Below are 16,908 nucleotides of genomic sequence, written 5' to 3' on the forward strand. Positions count from 1 at the left end.
AATAATTCGACAATGCACTTTTTATTACTCAAGAATTCGAGATCGAAATCAAAAAGGGTGAGAGACTTCAGATGGTTTGGCAGTGGAACAAATCCACGATTTCTTGCAATTCAATGTTGAGGTTACGTCGACTCCAAGCAGCGAGTACGGCAGGTTTCCCCGGTCTTCACCGCTACGGAACCCCGACTCTCCAATGTTCGGAATGATGCGATAAACCGGAGAATAGAGGCATAGCCAATTGGAAGCATTCATGAAAGCCCTATCCGATCATCGTTGACCTTGATAGGTGCCGTTGCTCGCGCACTAAGGGTACCAGTCCCATTTTTTGGCGGATCCGCGATCTGTATGACCTTTCCGCTTACGCCTCGAAGGGTACCTGCACCGCAAGGGGGAACCGTTTGCGGTTTGGAGTAAGTTATACCTGGCTAGAAGTTCCAATGGAAACTGCTAGTCGAGGTCGAAGACGCGTTTGTGGGACTTTTGGTCGTGATTTCGTAGGTTCCTGGGTGGTGGATGGCCCGTTCGGGTTGAGGTTTTGCGACGGGCGACACGGCGAGCATGCCGATATCTGGTCCCCAGGTTTACGGAAGCGCACCCGGTATTTATATAGAGCTGAGCAATGTCGTCAATGAATTTTGGTTAATAGAAATCTGTTTCTTCGTTATTTTCATCATTCCCTAAGACTTCTTCGAATTATTAGAAATTTTTAAAAAGTAAGTAGTTGTTGGTCTACCATCTTACCCCTGTCATTCACACGATAAACCTCCAAAACAACAAAGACAACCGTATAATCTTCTCTCAACCATTCTAATTACAGCAGTGTCTGGACAACTTGTTCCTCTCACCGTCGTCAAGGGTGCCGGCTCTGAGCACATTCCCCTCCCCAATGGGGAGAACGCAACCGTGGCAGACTTCCACTCTATCCGGACCCAGACCAAGGACTCGCCCTCCTATTTCACTTCCGGATTCTACAAGATCGTTGCTGGCCCTTCGCGACCCGCTCATTACAACTTCGAGGAGACCAAGTACATCCTGAGCGGCCAGATTGATATCTTGGTATGTATCCTGCGGAAATCCTGTATTGAATCGAAGCTGACCAGTTGCAAAGGACGAGGCCACCGGCATCCAGCATCACTTGGTCCCTGGTGACTTTGCCTTCTTCCACGTCGGATCTAAGGTTCAGGTACGTCACCCATTCCCATATCTCGGTACAGAGGTCTCCGAAGGATTGCTTTGGGCTAATTCGGTCGACAGTTCTCCACCAAGTCTGAGGGGTTCGCTTTCTACGCGGTCACTCGACCAGTCAAGACTCCCCACCCTAACCTCCAGGGTCGCGAGGAGAGCACCAAGTCGCGATTGTAATGATATGATGAATGTAATAAAAAAGGTCGAAATATGATACCAAGCTACATCTGTAGAAAATGAAATGAGAGCATTCACGAAATTTGTGGCATTTTCAATATCGTGGAGCTTGCGAACACGCTGACGTTTAGAGTCGATACACAGTTAAACAGCTTGAAATCATCAAAGACAAATCAAAATTGATGCAGGTATTGCTAACAGAAACTCTACTCAATAGATCCGTATTTTCGACGGATCATGAAGCAGTGCATCGTCAATAGATCCTGGGGGGTTACTCAGGTCGCTGTTGCCATCTTGCGTTCTAGCGCTCCAGATCACGCCTCCCTCCTAGATGCAAACGATCCCAACCATCAAATCGAAAGCTTGCCGCAATCCAAATGAACCCAGCTCCCACAGGCTCAGATTCGAGCCGTCCATCGCCAATCAGTCTCGTATCACTAACCTTGCAGCTTTTACTCTCGACGCTAACAGTCACATTTGCACCATGATGTCTCTCATTGCTCCCAGAAAACGAAAAGATCACTACCACGTCGCATCACCCACATCCCCAGACAAAGCGAAGGTCCGTCTCATCGAAGATAAGGGTGATAGCCCATCGGAATCGTCTGGCCTGCCCCGGCTACGCTCAAGCTTCTCCAATGCTCGCACGCTATCGAACATCCGGCGCAGGAGCGTAAAACTACTCTCGGTGTTTCGGAATGGGAAAGGTAGGGCTCTGGAAGATGCTTTGAGATAGCTAAGGCTAACGCTCACGAGCTTCGCCTGTTGAGAATATTGGAAAAAGTGTTCGTGTTGCATCTGGCAGTCATGTCGGTGTTGGCGGCGATGATGTGAACACTGTACAGAAAGAAACTCGCAGGCATGAGATGAAATCAAACGTGTCTATCAACACCATCACCAGGCCTGAACGAAGCTCCTCGTCAATTCATTTGACCCTCTCGGCCGGCTTTGATGGTGGGTCCGAGCCTACAATGGGCAGTCGGATGAAGCATTCGATCACATTACATACAAGCCATTCCACGCCTAGATTGAGTGGGCCTTTTACCAGGAAGTTCCCCGATGCCCTGCTTCAGAATACAACTGTAGTGCATCGACACAAGTTGCGATCCCGTCCCACTGTGTTGAGTCTAGAGCCAGATATCCATCCAGATGTCCAGCTTGACTCTGCACCTTCACGTCGGCTCATAAGCGATATTGTGGCCTTTCTTTCGCAGCCGTCAACGAGTGTGACAGGTAGCAGTCTTAATCCGCTAAGCTTCCAGTCAACAGCACCGACTTCTTTGGTATCTTCTGGCGCACCTCGTTCCGTCGAGATCGCTAGCGCCCATGGGAAGCAACCATTCTCGCATACTTCGACTGGAACACCACCCCTACCACCTGAACAGGAGGGTACAAAATCGCAATGGTTGGTGTTTCCACGCCAGGATTCTCCTAGGCTCACCAAGCCATCCGTTGCCACAGTTGAAAATGCGGCGGCAACAAAGATATTTCTTGAGTCTCACTTTGATAGTATACTCAATGTCAAGGTAAGCCCACGATTGAGGCGGAGAAGGGAGCTGGAGCGCAAGCTCTTTGCGGTGGGTGCTCATGAAGAAGAGCAACGAACCAGGATACAACAATGGTGCACTGCCGAATCCAACCACCTCCGCCAGACACGGGTAATGAAATCCAAAACCTTAGCACGACAAAAGATCAAAGGTGTTCACGTTTCCAATTATGAGATCGTAAGGGTGCTTGGGAAGGGAAGCTTCGGCGTCGTACGGCTCGTTCGTGAGCGGAGTGACGCAGACGACAATCAGTCTGGAAACACTCAAGCTGGTAGCACTTTTGTACCTTCTCGAAAACCGAAACAGGTCTTCGCAATGAAGGTAATCAGAAAATCAGACATGTTGCGAAATAGCCAAGAGGGCCATCTCCGTGCCGAGCGAGACTTTCTCGTCGCATCTGAGAACTCCCGATGGGTAGTTCCGCTCATTGCCAGCTTCCAAGACAACAACAACCTCTATCTTGTTATGGAATACATGGTGGGGGGTGATTTTCTGGGTCTGTTACTCCGGGAGGATGTTCTCGACGAAGGGGTTGCAAAATGGTACATTGCCGAAATGATTCTATGCGTAGAAGAGGCGCACAGAATGAAATGGATCCACCGAGATATCAAACCAGACAACTTCTTGATTACATCCTCTGGACATCTCAAGATATCTGATTTTGGGCTTGCTTTTGATGGTCACTGGACGCACAATCAAACCTATTACAACGAACAACGGTATAGCTTGTTGCACGATCTTAATTTGCGCGTTCGGGGCGATGAAATCGACTCGCGAGAGGACCGGCAAAGACAGGAGGCTCAAGATGGCACGAACCAGGCCGATGGTAGAGTATCTGGCCGCGATCGATTCGAGTCAAGACAAGGAGATGCCAGTGGACCCGTCCTAGATTGGCTCAACAGCACCCAACGACGCCGCTTTGCGAAAAGCGTAGTAGGAACAAGTCAGTATATGGCACCGGAGGTGATCAGAGGGCAACACTATGATGGTCGATGTGACTGGTGGAGTATCGGTATTATTCTATACGAGGTTGTCAAATCTTTTGTGCTATAGCAGTATGATACTGACATTGACTAGTGTTTGTACGGTTCCACGCCTTTTTTTTGTGAGAACAGGCAAGCTACGAAGGCCAAAATACTGGTAAGTGGTCTGGATTAGCTTATCTTACTATTTGATTTGACAAGGTCAGGACCACAAGCGTTTCCTCAAATTCCCGCGTGAGCAAAGATACGGTAGGCCGAGTCTTGAGCGCGTCCCACTGATGCCCGTTACTCATTACGCTCTTGATCTTATCTCAAGGCTGCTTGAAGATAAGGAGCATCGACTTTCTGCTAAAGGATACAAAGAGAACGACTTTGTCATGAGCCAGAAGGGTGTGCGAATGCGACACAAGCGCAATGCAGACCACTTGGGATATGTAGTCTTCCCCAATGACGCCGAAGATATCAAGAACCATGCCTTCTTTCGTGATATCCAGTGGTCCATTATGCATCTCGTACGGCCGCCTTTTGTTCCACACATCCAAGGAGGTCAATCGATCACTCAATACTTTGACGACGAAGCGGAGATCATGAGCGCGTCTGATCATCTAGACTCCTCGAGCTATGCGAGTGGGCAAGAGGAAGGCGGGAAGCTGCCACAGCGTATGCTTCAAATAGGATTGGACGGTCATGGGAAAAACAACCAAGACGATCGCACTCGAGCAATGTCCATTAGTCGATTGAAGCGACGTAAGAAGGAGACGAAGAGGCCTCGCGACAAGCTTCTTCGCGATCCTGAGGTGGGACGTACAGTCCTAGAGATTCGTAAAAAGGGCGCGTTCATGGGATACACTTACCGTCGACCTTATTTCACGCTCCCTGAATTGGATCCCATGGTGCTGAGGGCGTCGCAAACAGAGCCACTGGTGGTAGGACCTGTTGGTGCATGAAGATTTGGGTCAGTTGTGAGAGCTGGGTGCGCGCAGATGTCGTTTGGCAAGGATTGACATTTTACCGCCTTGTCTGACGGTGTTATGGAGTGCCATTGGTTTTCTTTTGTCTATATTCTTTTCTCGCGAAATCCTAAGATCGTTCCTCGCTAAAGTTGTCAAACCATTGTGTTTTTGACCCTTTCGCGAGTGCCTGCCACTGTTCTTTGACCTCGTCTTAGTTTCTATCCGGGAAAATTACAATGCTCACGCCAGAATCGTAGAATACAGGCTGCAAATCGCCTGCCAACACGTTCGCGTCCGCTGCCGACGCGGGCCGGTTCACGACACTCCTCCAGCATTCTATCCAGTTTTCCCTGATCCTCAGTGGTGCGGTCTGACCTGACATTTTACAAAGTAGGCAAAAGATTATTCTGCCCTACCCATGAACTCTCCGAATCTTCCGCGAACCCCATGTTCTCGGAATCTTCGGGAGCCACACACACAAACACATGCATAGACAGGAAGAAAAAATGTATGTAGTCAGTCTGTTGATGGATGCCAGGGGGGAGCAAGCAGTGAGTTGTTGGTGTGAACGTGCACTCTGCGATTCCCGATGCGGTATAGTGGCATGGTACGCTAAGCATCCGTCACCAGTGTCAAACACAACGTCAGAACAGTCCGCCGTGCAACAAGCTTTGCTGAAATAATAAAGGGACAGAAATATTGGTCACAATTGGAGCTTAGTAGAGACGCTATTCCCTCTTATGGTTAAGGAAGGGTTTTTTTTATTAGTTGATGCGGTTGCTGATTTGTCGGTTTTGTGCATTTGTTTTGGGAGGAGGTTGGTAAGTGTGGTTAGTGGGAGTAGGAGGTGAGTCAAGTTTTGAATACGAAGGATGCAGTTACTTGTCGGCACATAGATGGATGGCTAGGGCTGAGAGTAGAGCCTTGGGGATCCGGGTGCTCGATTGTTACTCATAACTAATAGGGGGCGTGGGAGCAATGTCAGTCAAGTTTGTCGAACACATGCGAGATATCCGAAAACAAGCTTCTCACATCACCTGCACCGCAGACTGAAGAAGCGAAAAGATTTTGAAGAGAACAATCGAATTGGGTTGAGTGGATCGACGCACGGGGATTTCAAATGACCATACTCCCGCAATGGGACGAAAAGCATCATCACGATGCAGCCAAACTGATAAGTAAGAAAAGCTTAACAGCAAGCAGTAAGAAGCTTAAACTCGACAGTAGGTAGTGCGAAGGAAAATGTGGCACGATTAGCTAAAGTTGACATTGTGGAGCCGTGATCGTTCAACTGTTGTCTAATGCATGGGATGGGAATCGTCTCGGGATGTTCGGGAGCAGCGCGGGAGCGTGAAGTGGTCCGTCCGCGCATCGTCTTTCTTGTCAGCAGTGCGGGTATGCAGGGCGATCTCGCGTGACTGAGGTTGACGAACGCGCTTTGATGCTTTGGTGGTGCTTTAGGGCACGGTAGAGTTGGGATGGAAGATGGGGACGTCGACGTCATAGGGATGTGATGGTGGAAATGGTGAATTGATCTTGAGGGTTTACATGTTAAGAGTTTGGATATATATATGGGCTTCATCTTGCGGTTGGAATTCGAAATCATCATCCAGCACATCTTCGCATCTTCAGCTCTTCAGCTTTTCGCCTCTCATCTACTACCAGTCGCCTACTACCAACACCACTCTCTAATAATCCATCTAATCTAATAACTTTAATACTCCTCAACCAAACCTCCCAAACCAAACCAAACACCTTCAAGATGCTTGCCTCCGCCTCCGCCCTCAGCTTCATCGCCACTGGCTCCCACTTCCTCGTCTGGGCTTCCTCCCTCGTCGTTGTCGGCATCACCGCCTTCTTCCTCAACAACTACGCCCACGACTCCCACCTCACCTACGAGATGGTCATCTCCTCTGTCACCGCCGCCTTCTGGATCCCCAGCCTCTTCCTTCCCTTCCTCGCCAACGCCGCTGCCTACAAGAAATTCTACATCCCCCTTAACGGCGTCTTCTCTTACCTGTAAGCTCCTCTTTCCCCTATCATCACAGATAAACCAGAATGCTAATGCAAACACAACAGCTGGCTCACCGCCTTCGTCTTCGCCGCCCAGGACTACAACAAGGGTTCGTGCTGGGCCAACGCCCCCTCCGTCGGCCACTGCAGCCTCAAGCTCGCCAGCGAGTCCTTCATCTTCCTCGCCATGTTCTTCCACATCGTCGCCATGGTCGCCGAGACCGTCGCCTGGAGGCAGGCCGCTAAGTGCGAGGGTGGCTGCCCTGTCGGCGAGAAGAATGTCCGGGGTAGCGAGGACTCCGATGCTGCTGTTGCGCCTGCGCCTGCTACTGTTTAAGTGGTTGTAAGGAGATGAATGAGCGGGGGGAAAGGGGTCGATGGGTGGATGAGGGAATGGAGGGGAGGGAGTGGTATGGTGGAAGGAGTAATGAATAGCACGACGGACTGACAAGTCGACTTCGGATCGGGTTTTTTTCCTTTACACGACATCGCTACGACCTCTTAAACGAAAAGCAACGGCGCGGCGTCACACAATCGCTTCAAACATAATTCGGTCTTATCGGATCAATCGATTAATAATAAATAATGGTGGTGGTGGTAATATCAGACTGGGAAATGAAGATGAAAAGGAAGATGATGCATGGATTTCTTATACACACAGAAGGAATACTTTATAGATTGTAAATAACCTCGGGGTATTAGTTTAACGCTCGCTAGATATGAATACAAGACATATAGATATAGTCATCGGTTTTTAAATTGTATAACCAAACTCCACTGTTTTCCCATTGAGTCACAATTCGGGGTTGATATGTACAAGGCTTTTTGTCTTTTTCTCTTTCTTCTTAGTCGTTAGTATGAAAAAGATGTGCGGGTTATTGAGCATTACTGACGATTTCTGTAGAGGATGTTTGGTGCTACTATTGTCTCTTTGGTGTTCCAATTCCAGGTGGTGCTTGACTGACTTACTGGTTTGCCGATTCAATGGTACATACATTCTTCTTGAATATTTCCTAATTGTTTGTTAAGATAGGTGGGAACAGTAGACACTATCTGTGGATGAAAGGGCACAGTGATGGATTGATATACTGAAACTCAATAGTCACTCCGCTTGGTGAGGTTGGGCCATGATTTATTGATTCATTAATGTACTTGTTCTGATTATAGCATGTCGAATGTGGATGCATAAATGATAAAATAAACGCCAAAACTCCGTGCTGCATATTCGTGTCTGTTTGATGGAGGTCATGAACCGGAATAGAGAGTGGTATATCGTGAAGTGCATTGAAAATCGAGAAAAAGAGGGTATCAGTTGTCGTGTGATGAAAGTGGTCATGAGGTGGTTTCCAGTGCGCCGATGCCCGAAAGACCAAAAAAAACTAGAAAAGAAAAATACTACCAAATGCACTCAAGGAGGAAGCTTTCTGTTCCTCTTCATAGTCCAGAGAGAGGACTACTCATCATCCCGAAAAGCGCGATTCTTTCGTCTCCTCCTTGCAAGTGCAGGGGTCCAAATACCAGCGAATAAATCCTCGCATTCGTCCTCGTCCTGGCTATCGAACTCAATCTCCTCATCATTTTTCGACGTTGCGACAGTTCCGTCCGCAGCCTCGTCCACCGCACCATCCTCCCAATCCACGGATTTGACGATCCTTCTGGTTTCGAGGATGAACTTGCCGACCTTGTACTTTTGACTGTCCTCTTCGGCGTCAACGTACTTCCAGCCGATTACCGTTCCGCAGGATTTGCAGCTGATGTCCGAGACGGTGTGTGCACCGGTGACGAGTTGTCTCGGTACGGAGGAGTGCGTGTTAACGTTGGGCAAATCACCTACTCGCATGACCTCGTCTGCAATCGTGACTGTGTTGTATGGGTAAATGGCCGACGGTGGTGGTGGAGCAACTAGGTATGCACGCCCATGGCGACCAGTGAAACCCTTTGAGATTATGGAAGATGTCGGGATGAGATCGGCTAAGCACTTCTGGCAGCGGAGGTGCGAGGTAGGTAAATTAGAGCCCAGAAATGAGGGCTGAGAAGGAGAACTTGAAGGGGAGTTTGGCTGTGAGCTTGTAGAAGTGGTTGTCGCTGATGAGCGACGGCGACGGAAGGGAATACTAGGTAGAAGGTACAGAGGGAAAGGCATGGCTGGGACACCATTAGAGCGCGGCATGTTGGTCGAGAGGTGGTGTTATTGAATAGCGGTAATGGATGCTGTAGAAGGCGAGTTGGGCAATTAATTATGTATGTACAGGCAGATAGAGTATCGAGATTGATATCCGAACGAAGCGGTGGATTGCGATCGTGATGACAACTCAGAAAGTACGGATCGAGCGGGGTATAGATTTGGTTATCATGAGTTGTCAAGGTCATGCAAGGTACTCTAGGATCATTGGAGAGATGGAGATTGTTTGATGCAAGATGAAGCTGGACGAGGACTGAGTCGACCGACAACAGCCTGATAGGAGGCTGGTGTGGGTTATTAGTAGGTCAGGCAGTGAGAGAAAGGAATGTAAGAATGAGGCAGTGAAGAAAGAGGAGAGTCATTGGATGAAGGTGAGACGTGAATCTGGCGCACGTGAGAAGGTGTGTGACGTGATGATTCGCTATTCGGTTTAGCGTCCCCATTATCGATAATGCGATAACGGCGCCACAAGCGGAACCAGCGGCTGCTTTCTACTGGTAAATACATCTCGAATTTGAACGTCTTATTGTAGTTGGTAAGAACAAATACGTTTTACATGTAGAAAACATATAAGATAGTACGAGAAAGAAAAGGGATGAGAGACTGAGTCGTGATATATGCACGAGGGAATACGTTTCCCTATCTCGATGTACTCATATCAAAGAGCCATCAAGGCACTACTTCACTACGCCCACGCCCATGCCCACGCCCCATACGGCGAGGTGGCAGATAATCATGAACCAATTGTGTTAGAGACGATAACATGAACTAGAGCAAGAACTCTGTGAAACTTTAGAAGTAACTCTGTACAACGTTGACGAGAACATGAACAAGCAAAAACACGTCAAAAATGATCAAGCCAAGTGGGGATCTGTTCGTACTTGGAAGACGTCGCAATAGAAACTCAATTCAGGCATCATGCCACGTGCGCAGAACACCCCTCAAATACCATCTCTCCCAAAGACTTGCGATGCGATACCCTTCCTCAATTCACCCTTCGAAGCTGTTCTACCACCTTGCTATGGCCCTTCCAGGAAGCCCAATGAAGCGCCGTGCATTAGCCCTCACCAGTAGCGTTCACAACGACCCCGTCCTCGAGACGCCGCTTTACGGTCTGGACATCGCCCGTTTTGCAAGCGTTCATAAGCCTGTCCTGATGAAAACGCTTTTCAGACTCTCGTCGCTCCTCTGCTTCTTTTTCTGCCTGTGCCTGACTTCGTTCCAGCTCCGTGAGCATGATGTCTATCGTGATTGCGAGACCATTGATGGCATCAATCATTCGCTTCATAGTCGTCGTCGCTTGGATATCGTTAGAACTTTTGTAGATGATGCTGTGTTGCACCTCGGCCCAGGCTTGCGTTACCACCGTCCCGACCTGAATCTCTATTCTCAGTGGGCCGAAAACCTCGCTCTGAGCCAGAGTGGTCTCGATCAACTCGACATCCTTGGGTAGAGGCTGTTTCCATCCAACGACTACTTGCCATGATTTGTATCCGTAGTGCTCCCAATAGTGAACGTCCTGGCCAGGGGATTGACTGATCCATCGCCCATTTCCATGTATCTGGATGTCCCGGTTTCTGCTCTCGACAGCAGATCGTGTAGTATCGATGACTGTGCCAAAGTTATGTGACACATTGAAGATTTCGTTGATCGCCTCTGCGAACTTGACGACGTCGCCGGGGAAGAACAACCCAATGCGTATGCCCGCAAGATCTCCCAAGTCAGGATGTTCGTAGATACTTCGCCCTCGCTTGCCACATTCGCCCGCATCTCTCTCCCCATGCTTGTCGATGTTGTCCTTGCCATCGCCGCTGACGTTGTGTTCCTTCCCAACGTTGAAAAGATCTCCAGACAAGTGCAAGTCGCCGCCGTTGTCGATTCCAGCGAACCATTTCATGAACTCAGGACTTTTTATCATACCATTCAGCTTTACCTCCAGCGAGTCATATCCTTTCGATCTGCTCTGTACCACGCCCTTGATATTCATACTCTTCAGTAATTCCTCGCATTTTTGCCTGGTGATGTCCGCGAAATCTTTGAACAGCTTTTGTGTCTCGGTCTTTTTATACTCCTCGAGGAACACTCTGACGTTTTGGTAGCAAAGACTGGAATTGGGAATTGAAACCATGATAGATAGCTGGCTGAAAATAGGTCGAGAAAGCAGGTGGTTCAATAGTTTGGACAGCGGTGGTGAATTTAGCGCGCCACAGGTAGAGAGGCTTCAACCGGACGCGGAACTTGTTGGCAGACGGACTCCCGAGTTCGGAGGAGTTGAACACAGTGGATTATACAGACATTCATACAGAATTGTAACTAGTGGGAGGCTGCAGGCTGCGTCCTAAGGTCAATGTAGCTGGAGAGAGGCTATACACCGAGCGGTAACAGCTCCAATAAATAAGATATTCTATGGCCACTGTGCCACTCTAACATAGTGGACGATTGTTACAGAATCACCCATTACAATTTCCGGTATGATCAGGCTGGCGTATCGCTCTGTAGCCTGGAGATGGTGGCCCTGGTTTTCGGGCTTCTGCAGCAACTGAGCACACCTAGATGCAAAGTTATCCGTGCATCCACGTGTGAGACGGGAAGCGCGTAAAGACAGAGACTAGACTGAAGAACTACCACATCTCTTTCTTGTATTAGGGATTCATAGTGCCTGCTGAGAATATCCACAACGCGAAAAGCTTCAACTTCGTCCACGAGCTCTAGCGCGCGTGCATCTCCACTTCAGCGACGATAGTGACCATGTTCCCGCGTTTCTTGGCCACTTTTGCGTTCGTCTGCTCCTTCTCTCGGCTATGGGTCTGTGTCAATCACGGCTAGATGTGCGATGACGGTCGAGCAGTTGTACACTGATCTTGCGGTGAGGATATTGCCGGAAACACCCACTGCGGCGTATATTGTGTTCAAGGCAGTACAGTACTCCTGTTCTAGCCTCCTTTCCAGCCGAAGTAGTCAAAGATGAGCGTGGAGGCATGGCTCAAGGGCAATCACAAGGTTCTATCCTGGGTGCCTGACTGAAGACGGTCCAATGGTATCATATTGATGGAGCCAATCTATCCGCTATGCCCATGGCGACTCGACCGCCAAGATCGAAATCCTGGAGAAAGATCATCTTTTACTTCGAGTCCATGGCATGGAGACCGACACCTTTGAGGCTTATTCTCGGCGGTTGGTTCCTGAGGATTTTCATTGCGAGAAACCTGGGCAACTGATACCAATTATCGAGCAGCTCTGGCGTGGGCATTGTCAGAAAGAGCGTTTAAATCTTGACGATACGTATCTAAACGGCCAGACAATCTTCTTCGCGTTCATGCAGACATTCAGTAATGGTTGCGTGCAGGTCATGGGGGCGTAAGCCCGTGCCGCATCACGAGGTCTCAGATCATGTGTGGCTGCAGAAGGCAGCCAGATATATTGTGGCGACTCTTGGGGCATCCAGCAGTTTATCAGAGGAGGCACGGAAGGCAGCTGAGGTTACCTAGCCCGAGAGTAATGATCAGGTTCGGGGTCGATGGGCAACGTCGGCTTCACAGGGCCGCAGCTTCGCGACGACTAGGAGGGAACGTTACGTCCTCAGGCCTGCGGCGTTGGAAGCAGGGGATGTAGTGTGTGTTCTATTGGGTAGCAAGGTGCTGTTCTGCCTTCGGCTTTTAGGTAGGTGTTGCTCATTGGCGAATGCTGTATTCATAGATTAACGAAGAGAGAAGCAATGAATAGGCTCGCCCAGAATCTAGACCCCTAATGCAACGAGAACACCAGCAGGGAATTGAGGGCGAGCGCGGTTTAAGCATGGCTTTGATTTGCAGCTCACAGGCTTCGCGACGAGCTCCCTGAACATCACTTACTTGACCGGGTTAATTGTTTTTCGAGGTGACAGAACCGGCAGCTTTGTTGACTAACTTAGATTGTATATGATATCGTCGTTGGAAGTCTTCGTAAAAACCGAAATGCATGGGTATATATAGATGTAAAAGAGAATTCGTATGAGGCGCGTTACTCGAAACTCACATCCCCAAGCCCTCTTTTGTGCGCCGCTCCATTCATGGCATCTTTAACTTGTCCCACCGTTCGTTCCCATTCTAGAGTACTCGTTGACTTCACCGTAGCGCCATCTTCGAGCTCGCCAACTATCCACTCCATCCATTTGATTATCCCCAGGGCCTTGGCCATGTCTCGCTCTTCGATAACCACTTTTTCGAGATACAATATGAATGTGTCGACATCCTCGCTGTATGGCCCTTCGTCTGCAAACTCTGTGATCCAGTCTTTGAGCGCACCACGTAAATCATTAGGTTTAAAGAGATTGCGTGCGGTGAACGTCGGCATTGGTGGTCGTGGTATGATAAGAACGTCTCGAGGTCGCGGCTCCGGTGTGTGGGAGGATCGAGTGTTGGGTCGTGGTTTCGGCATACGGTGTACCACGAGCCTTGAGTTCTGCAGCTTCCTCCTTCGCTCGTCTTCAAGCACCTCCTTTCTTAGATCCTCGGGCAGGCCGGCAAGAAATTCCGGATCTAGCCCTTCGACTGTAGCCACAGCATCTTCGGGCTCTACAGAGTCTCGAGCCGAATCTGATTCCTCCGCGACCCTGACCTTTGCTGGATTCTTGCGTGTCAAAAAGCTTGCTTGCGTCAATGTCTTCCCGTTCTTATCTTTAGCAACGCTGGTGGCCGCCGCAGCGAGCTGAGCAGATTTTGGAGGCCGGCCGCGTCCTCGCTTAACGGGTACTACTGGTTTCTTTTGTGCAATACCTATGAATCTATTCTTTCTGGGCGACTGCGGCAGCAAGGTCTGATCTCCTTGTTTACGCTGACCAGCTCGCGATGGAGAGCCTGGAGTAGCTCCAGCAGCGTATTGCGCAATCACTTCAGCCCTGACATCCGGAGGAAGTGCTGCAAGAATCTCAGGGTCGAGTTGGGACTGAGGTGGAAGGGCAGTCAATGGCATCGGTACAGCAGGAGCCAACGTCTGGTCTACCTTTGTTCCAGTCTTCGATGTATGACGTGCACCGGGCGTTGGTGATGTTTGTCGTGCTTGTCGCATCAACTTTGAGCGGATGTCTTCAGGAAGTTCTGCTAGAACCTGTGGGTCTACTTGTGTTGGTATGAGGAATTGCGTGCCTGCTGTATTCAGAGGTCGACGGGAAGGTGTCGATTGATTGAGCTGAGATGCACCGAAACTGACATGCTCCGATTCCGCGACCTTTGGTTTCTTTGGCGTCTCAGGATCATCTTGGATGGGATCTACATCCACAAAAGCAACCCCTTTTCGTGTGTTCACTGGCTCAGCAGTGGTTCCCTTGAATTGAAGTCGGCGTTGAGATCCTTCTAGAGATCCGTCGGTAGCGCTGCGCATCGGCTCAAGCTTCGTCATTTGCACGCCGATACCTCGAAGCTCACCAGGAGAGAATCCGAAGCCTTTGAGTATGCTGAGTGCTTCTTTGGTCAATACTTCTTTCGCATTCGTAGCTACGCCAAGCACGAGGCTTTTGTTGAATGTATCGCATTTCCCGTGACCAAGGTGTTTGGGCGGATCTAAAGGGGCCGTTGGCGAGCGCCGCATAACCTTCATCGTGAATTGCTTTCCCTTTACTTTCTCCTTGAGCAATCGCTTCTGCAATTCTCCGCAAAGATTGGCAATGAACTCGTCTGCCTGTTCCTGATTTTCGAAACGCACACCCCAGTTGACCTCGGCAGAGACTGATTTGCGTGTCACTTGCTCACCAACTTCGGCTTTATCGATGCCACGCGAGTATTCCCAAAGCTTTTCCCCAGTTTTCGGACCCAAAGTCTGAACAAGCCTTTCCTTAGAAACGTCTCGTATGTCCTTGACGAATTTGATACCAATCTCCTCGAGCTTGCCTCCAATAGACCAAGCAACACCAGGGAGATCCTGTACCTGAAGAACTCCAATAAAGTCCAAAACCTCTTCCGGCTTGATTTGGTGCTGCCCTGCCGGTTTTGCTTTTCGCAAAGCGACTTTGGCGAGGAGAATGTTGCCACCGATACCAACAGAGACGTTGCAGTCCGTTCTTACTTTGACATTGTCTCGTAGCGTTTGTGCTAACTCGTCAGCCTTGGCTTGTTCGCGATAGATGCTCCCTTCAGAGAGATTCTTTCCATCACTACCAGCAGCAGCAATACAAGTGGCTGAAATATCGATGAGTGCTTCATCGATACTCACGCTCTGCACCACACCATCAGTCGCTAGGATGACATCGTAGAACGCGCGGCTCGCCTCTTCGTAAGCGGGGAAGTCGTACGGCAAGATGTTCAGGTCAGGGCACAATTCCAGGGCTTTCTTCATCCACATGCCATTCTTAACACCAAATGTTCGTGCAGGATAGTTACAGCTCGCGATTTCAGAGCCACTTCCATTACCGTGCGCAACAACAGCGGGTTTGTCTTTTAGATGCGGATGTTTCTTTAGACTGACGGCAGCAAAGAAGCTGTCGAAGTCCACGTGAAGAACGTATCGCCTTGTGCCCGGTGCTCTCTTCTGTTGCAATTTTTGAGATGAAGTCTTCTGATTGGCAAGAGCCTGGAGCTGTGATTTCAGATCAGCCTTCCAGGTCGATAGGTGGTGCAATCGTGATTCTCGGTAGTACTGTTCCAAGAAGTTCGGATCAACAACTGTGGATTTACGTATTTTTGGATCTCTCAGCAAGATGGCATTGTGCTCTTCCGCGGTGAGAATTTTCTTCGTGGCCGGGTCTTGGTCCTTAGCCCGATCAATCCAATCCATGACGCGCTCGTCATGTTGAGGGGATGCTGCTCGCGTCGCAGTCGCGTCAGGGTTTGAAACTTCTTGGATGTCTTCACTTTGGTAGTTGATCGCATGCGAGGTTTCACCCTCCATATCGTTGACCAAAGGTTGTTGTGCAAAAGCTTTGGTAGGATCACGTGAATGATGGATCTTTGAATGTGTTTCTAGATCCGCAGGCGGTTGGACATCGATATTCGTCCGTGTGAGTCGCTGATTGCTAGAGGCACGATCGATATGGTCTGGCAATTCTTCGATGTCGTCCTCCGGAGCGGAGGTTAACTGCTGCGGGAAAGGCGAATTCGAAGCATTATTTTTGGAAGATGAGCCGGCCTGGCTGCCTCGTAGTTGGCTTGTATACCAACTGTTCTCTGTCTGGTCCCTGTATCCGCGAGACTTGAAATTCGTTCTGCTTGTAACCACCCCGCTATCGAAAGCGAGCAGTTTTTGGTTCTCCCCCTCGTCGACCACTCGATAGTCGTTCCACGGAAGAAGTTTCCCAGCTTGGATACTGTCGACGACCCAAGCAGGTTTTACGATTCGATATCTCTTAAATTCTACGGCTTTCTTTGGCGTGAGACTACTAGCAATTATGTGCGTCACGGTGGTTTTCCCATCAAGATACTGCATGAATCCGCCGCCATGCTGTACGATCATCGTATGCAGGTCATTTAGCGACGGTTGCGTGTAACCATTTACATGGGCGACCACTCCCCTGAATATTGGAGGTACTTGGGTGGATTGGGCGCGTATTTCAGCATCCAGATTCTGTAATTTGATCTTCTTGCGTCTGAAGTAATCTGAGAAGCCGCCAAAAGCGGAGCCTTCATACTCGTCACCTTCTTCATCTTCGAATGTATGGTTCGCGATACGCTTCCGGACAGCGTTGGAGTTGGCTTCCAGCCGAGACCCCATGGCGAACGACGATCACCCGATAGTTGAAGCCAGTGACTGGTGTCTTCATCGGGGTGGATCGCATGTCGTAAATATAGGAAAACGCTCCAGGCTCCCGCACGTTGATGGTCGATGATGTCGGCGCGTTGTAGTGGCGGCCCGGTCGCGTCACGAAAGTTCTGCCGAGTCCCACCGCCCGAGAGGCCGCC

General features: G+C 49.5%; 6 protein-coding genes across 6 annotated transcripts; 3 read left to right on the plus strand and 3 right to left on the minus strand.

Moving 5' to 3' along the window:
* The first annotated feature begins 659 nt into the window (after positions 1-659).
* On the plus strand, positions 660-1,406 carry BU24DRAFT_396527 (uncharacterized protein). The gene is made up of 4 exons (XM_033525308.1): positions 660-713; positions 821-1,056; positions 1,109-1,183; positions 1,255-1,406. Coding segments are annotated over exons 1-4 (420 nt in total). The 5' UTR covers positions 660-712; the 3' UTR covers positions 1,363-1,406.
* A 440-nt stretch (positions 1,407-1,846) lies between these two features.
* BU24DRAFT_435389 (kinase-like protein) lies at positions 1,847-4,839 on the plus strand (the record flags this gene model as incomplete). The annotated part of the gene is made up of 3 exons (XM_033530088.1): positions 1,847-2,069; positions 2,449-3,921; positions 4,094-4,839. 3 exons carry the CDS (start codon positions 1,847-1,849, stop codon positions 4,837-4,839), a joined length of 2,442 nt encoding a protein of 813 aa, XP_033380233.1.
* A 1,768-nt stretch (positions 4,840-6,607) lies between these two features.
* Positions 6,608-7,195, plus strand: BU24DRAFT_412446 (uncharacterized protein; the record flags this gene model as incomplete). The annotated part of the gene is made up of 2 exons (XM_033526109.1): positions 6,608-6,864; positions 6,925-7,195. 2 exons carry the CDS (start codon positions 6,608-6,610, stop codon positions 7,193-7,195), a joined length of 528 nt encoding a protein of 175 aa, XP_033380234.1.
* Positions 7,196-8,311: 1,116 nt separating this feature from the next.
* BU24DRAFT_435390 (yippee-domain-containing protein) lies at positions 8,312-9,001 on the minus strand (the record flags this gene model as incomplete). The annotated part of the gene is made up of 1 exon (XM_033530089.1): positions 8,312-9,001. The coding sequence occupies one exon, from the start codon at positions 8,999-9,001 to the stop codon at positions 8,312-8,314; it is 690 nt and encodes a 229-aa protein (XP_033380235.1).
* A 1,096-nt stretch (positions 9,002-10,097) lies between these two features.
* Positions 10,098-11,168, minus strand: BU24DRAFT_495008 (uncharacterized protein; the record flags this gene model as incomplete). Its single annotated transcript, XM_033534097.1, has 1 exon — positions 10,098-11,168. The coding sequence occupies one exon, from the start codon at positions 11,166-11,168 to the stop codon at positions 10,098-10,100; it is 1,071 nt and encodes a 356-aa protein (XP_033380236.1).
* Positions 11,169-12,929: 1,761 nt separating this feature from the next.
* BU24DRAFT_425729 (DNA repair protein) lies at positions 12,930-16,831 on the minus strand. Its single transcript, XM_033528808.1, has one exon. It carries the CDS (start codon positions 16,718-16,720, stop codon positions 13,040-13,042), a length of 3,681 nt encoding a protein of 1,226 aa, XP_033380237.1. The 5' UTR covers positions 16,721-16,831; the 3' UTR covers positions 12,930-13,039.
* Positions 16,832-16,908: the final 77 nt, after the last annotated feature.

Source organism: Aaosphaeria arxii (assembly GCF_010015735.1).
Source record: "Aaosphaeria arxii CBS 175.79 unplaced genomic scaffold BU24scaffold_8, whole genome shotgun sequence".
NCBI lineage: Eukaryota > Fungi > Ascomycota > Dothideomycetes > Pleosporales > Aaosphaeria > Aaosphaeria arxii.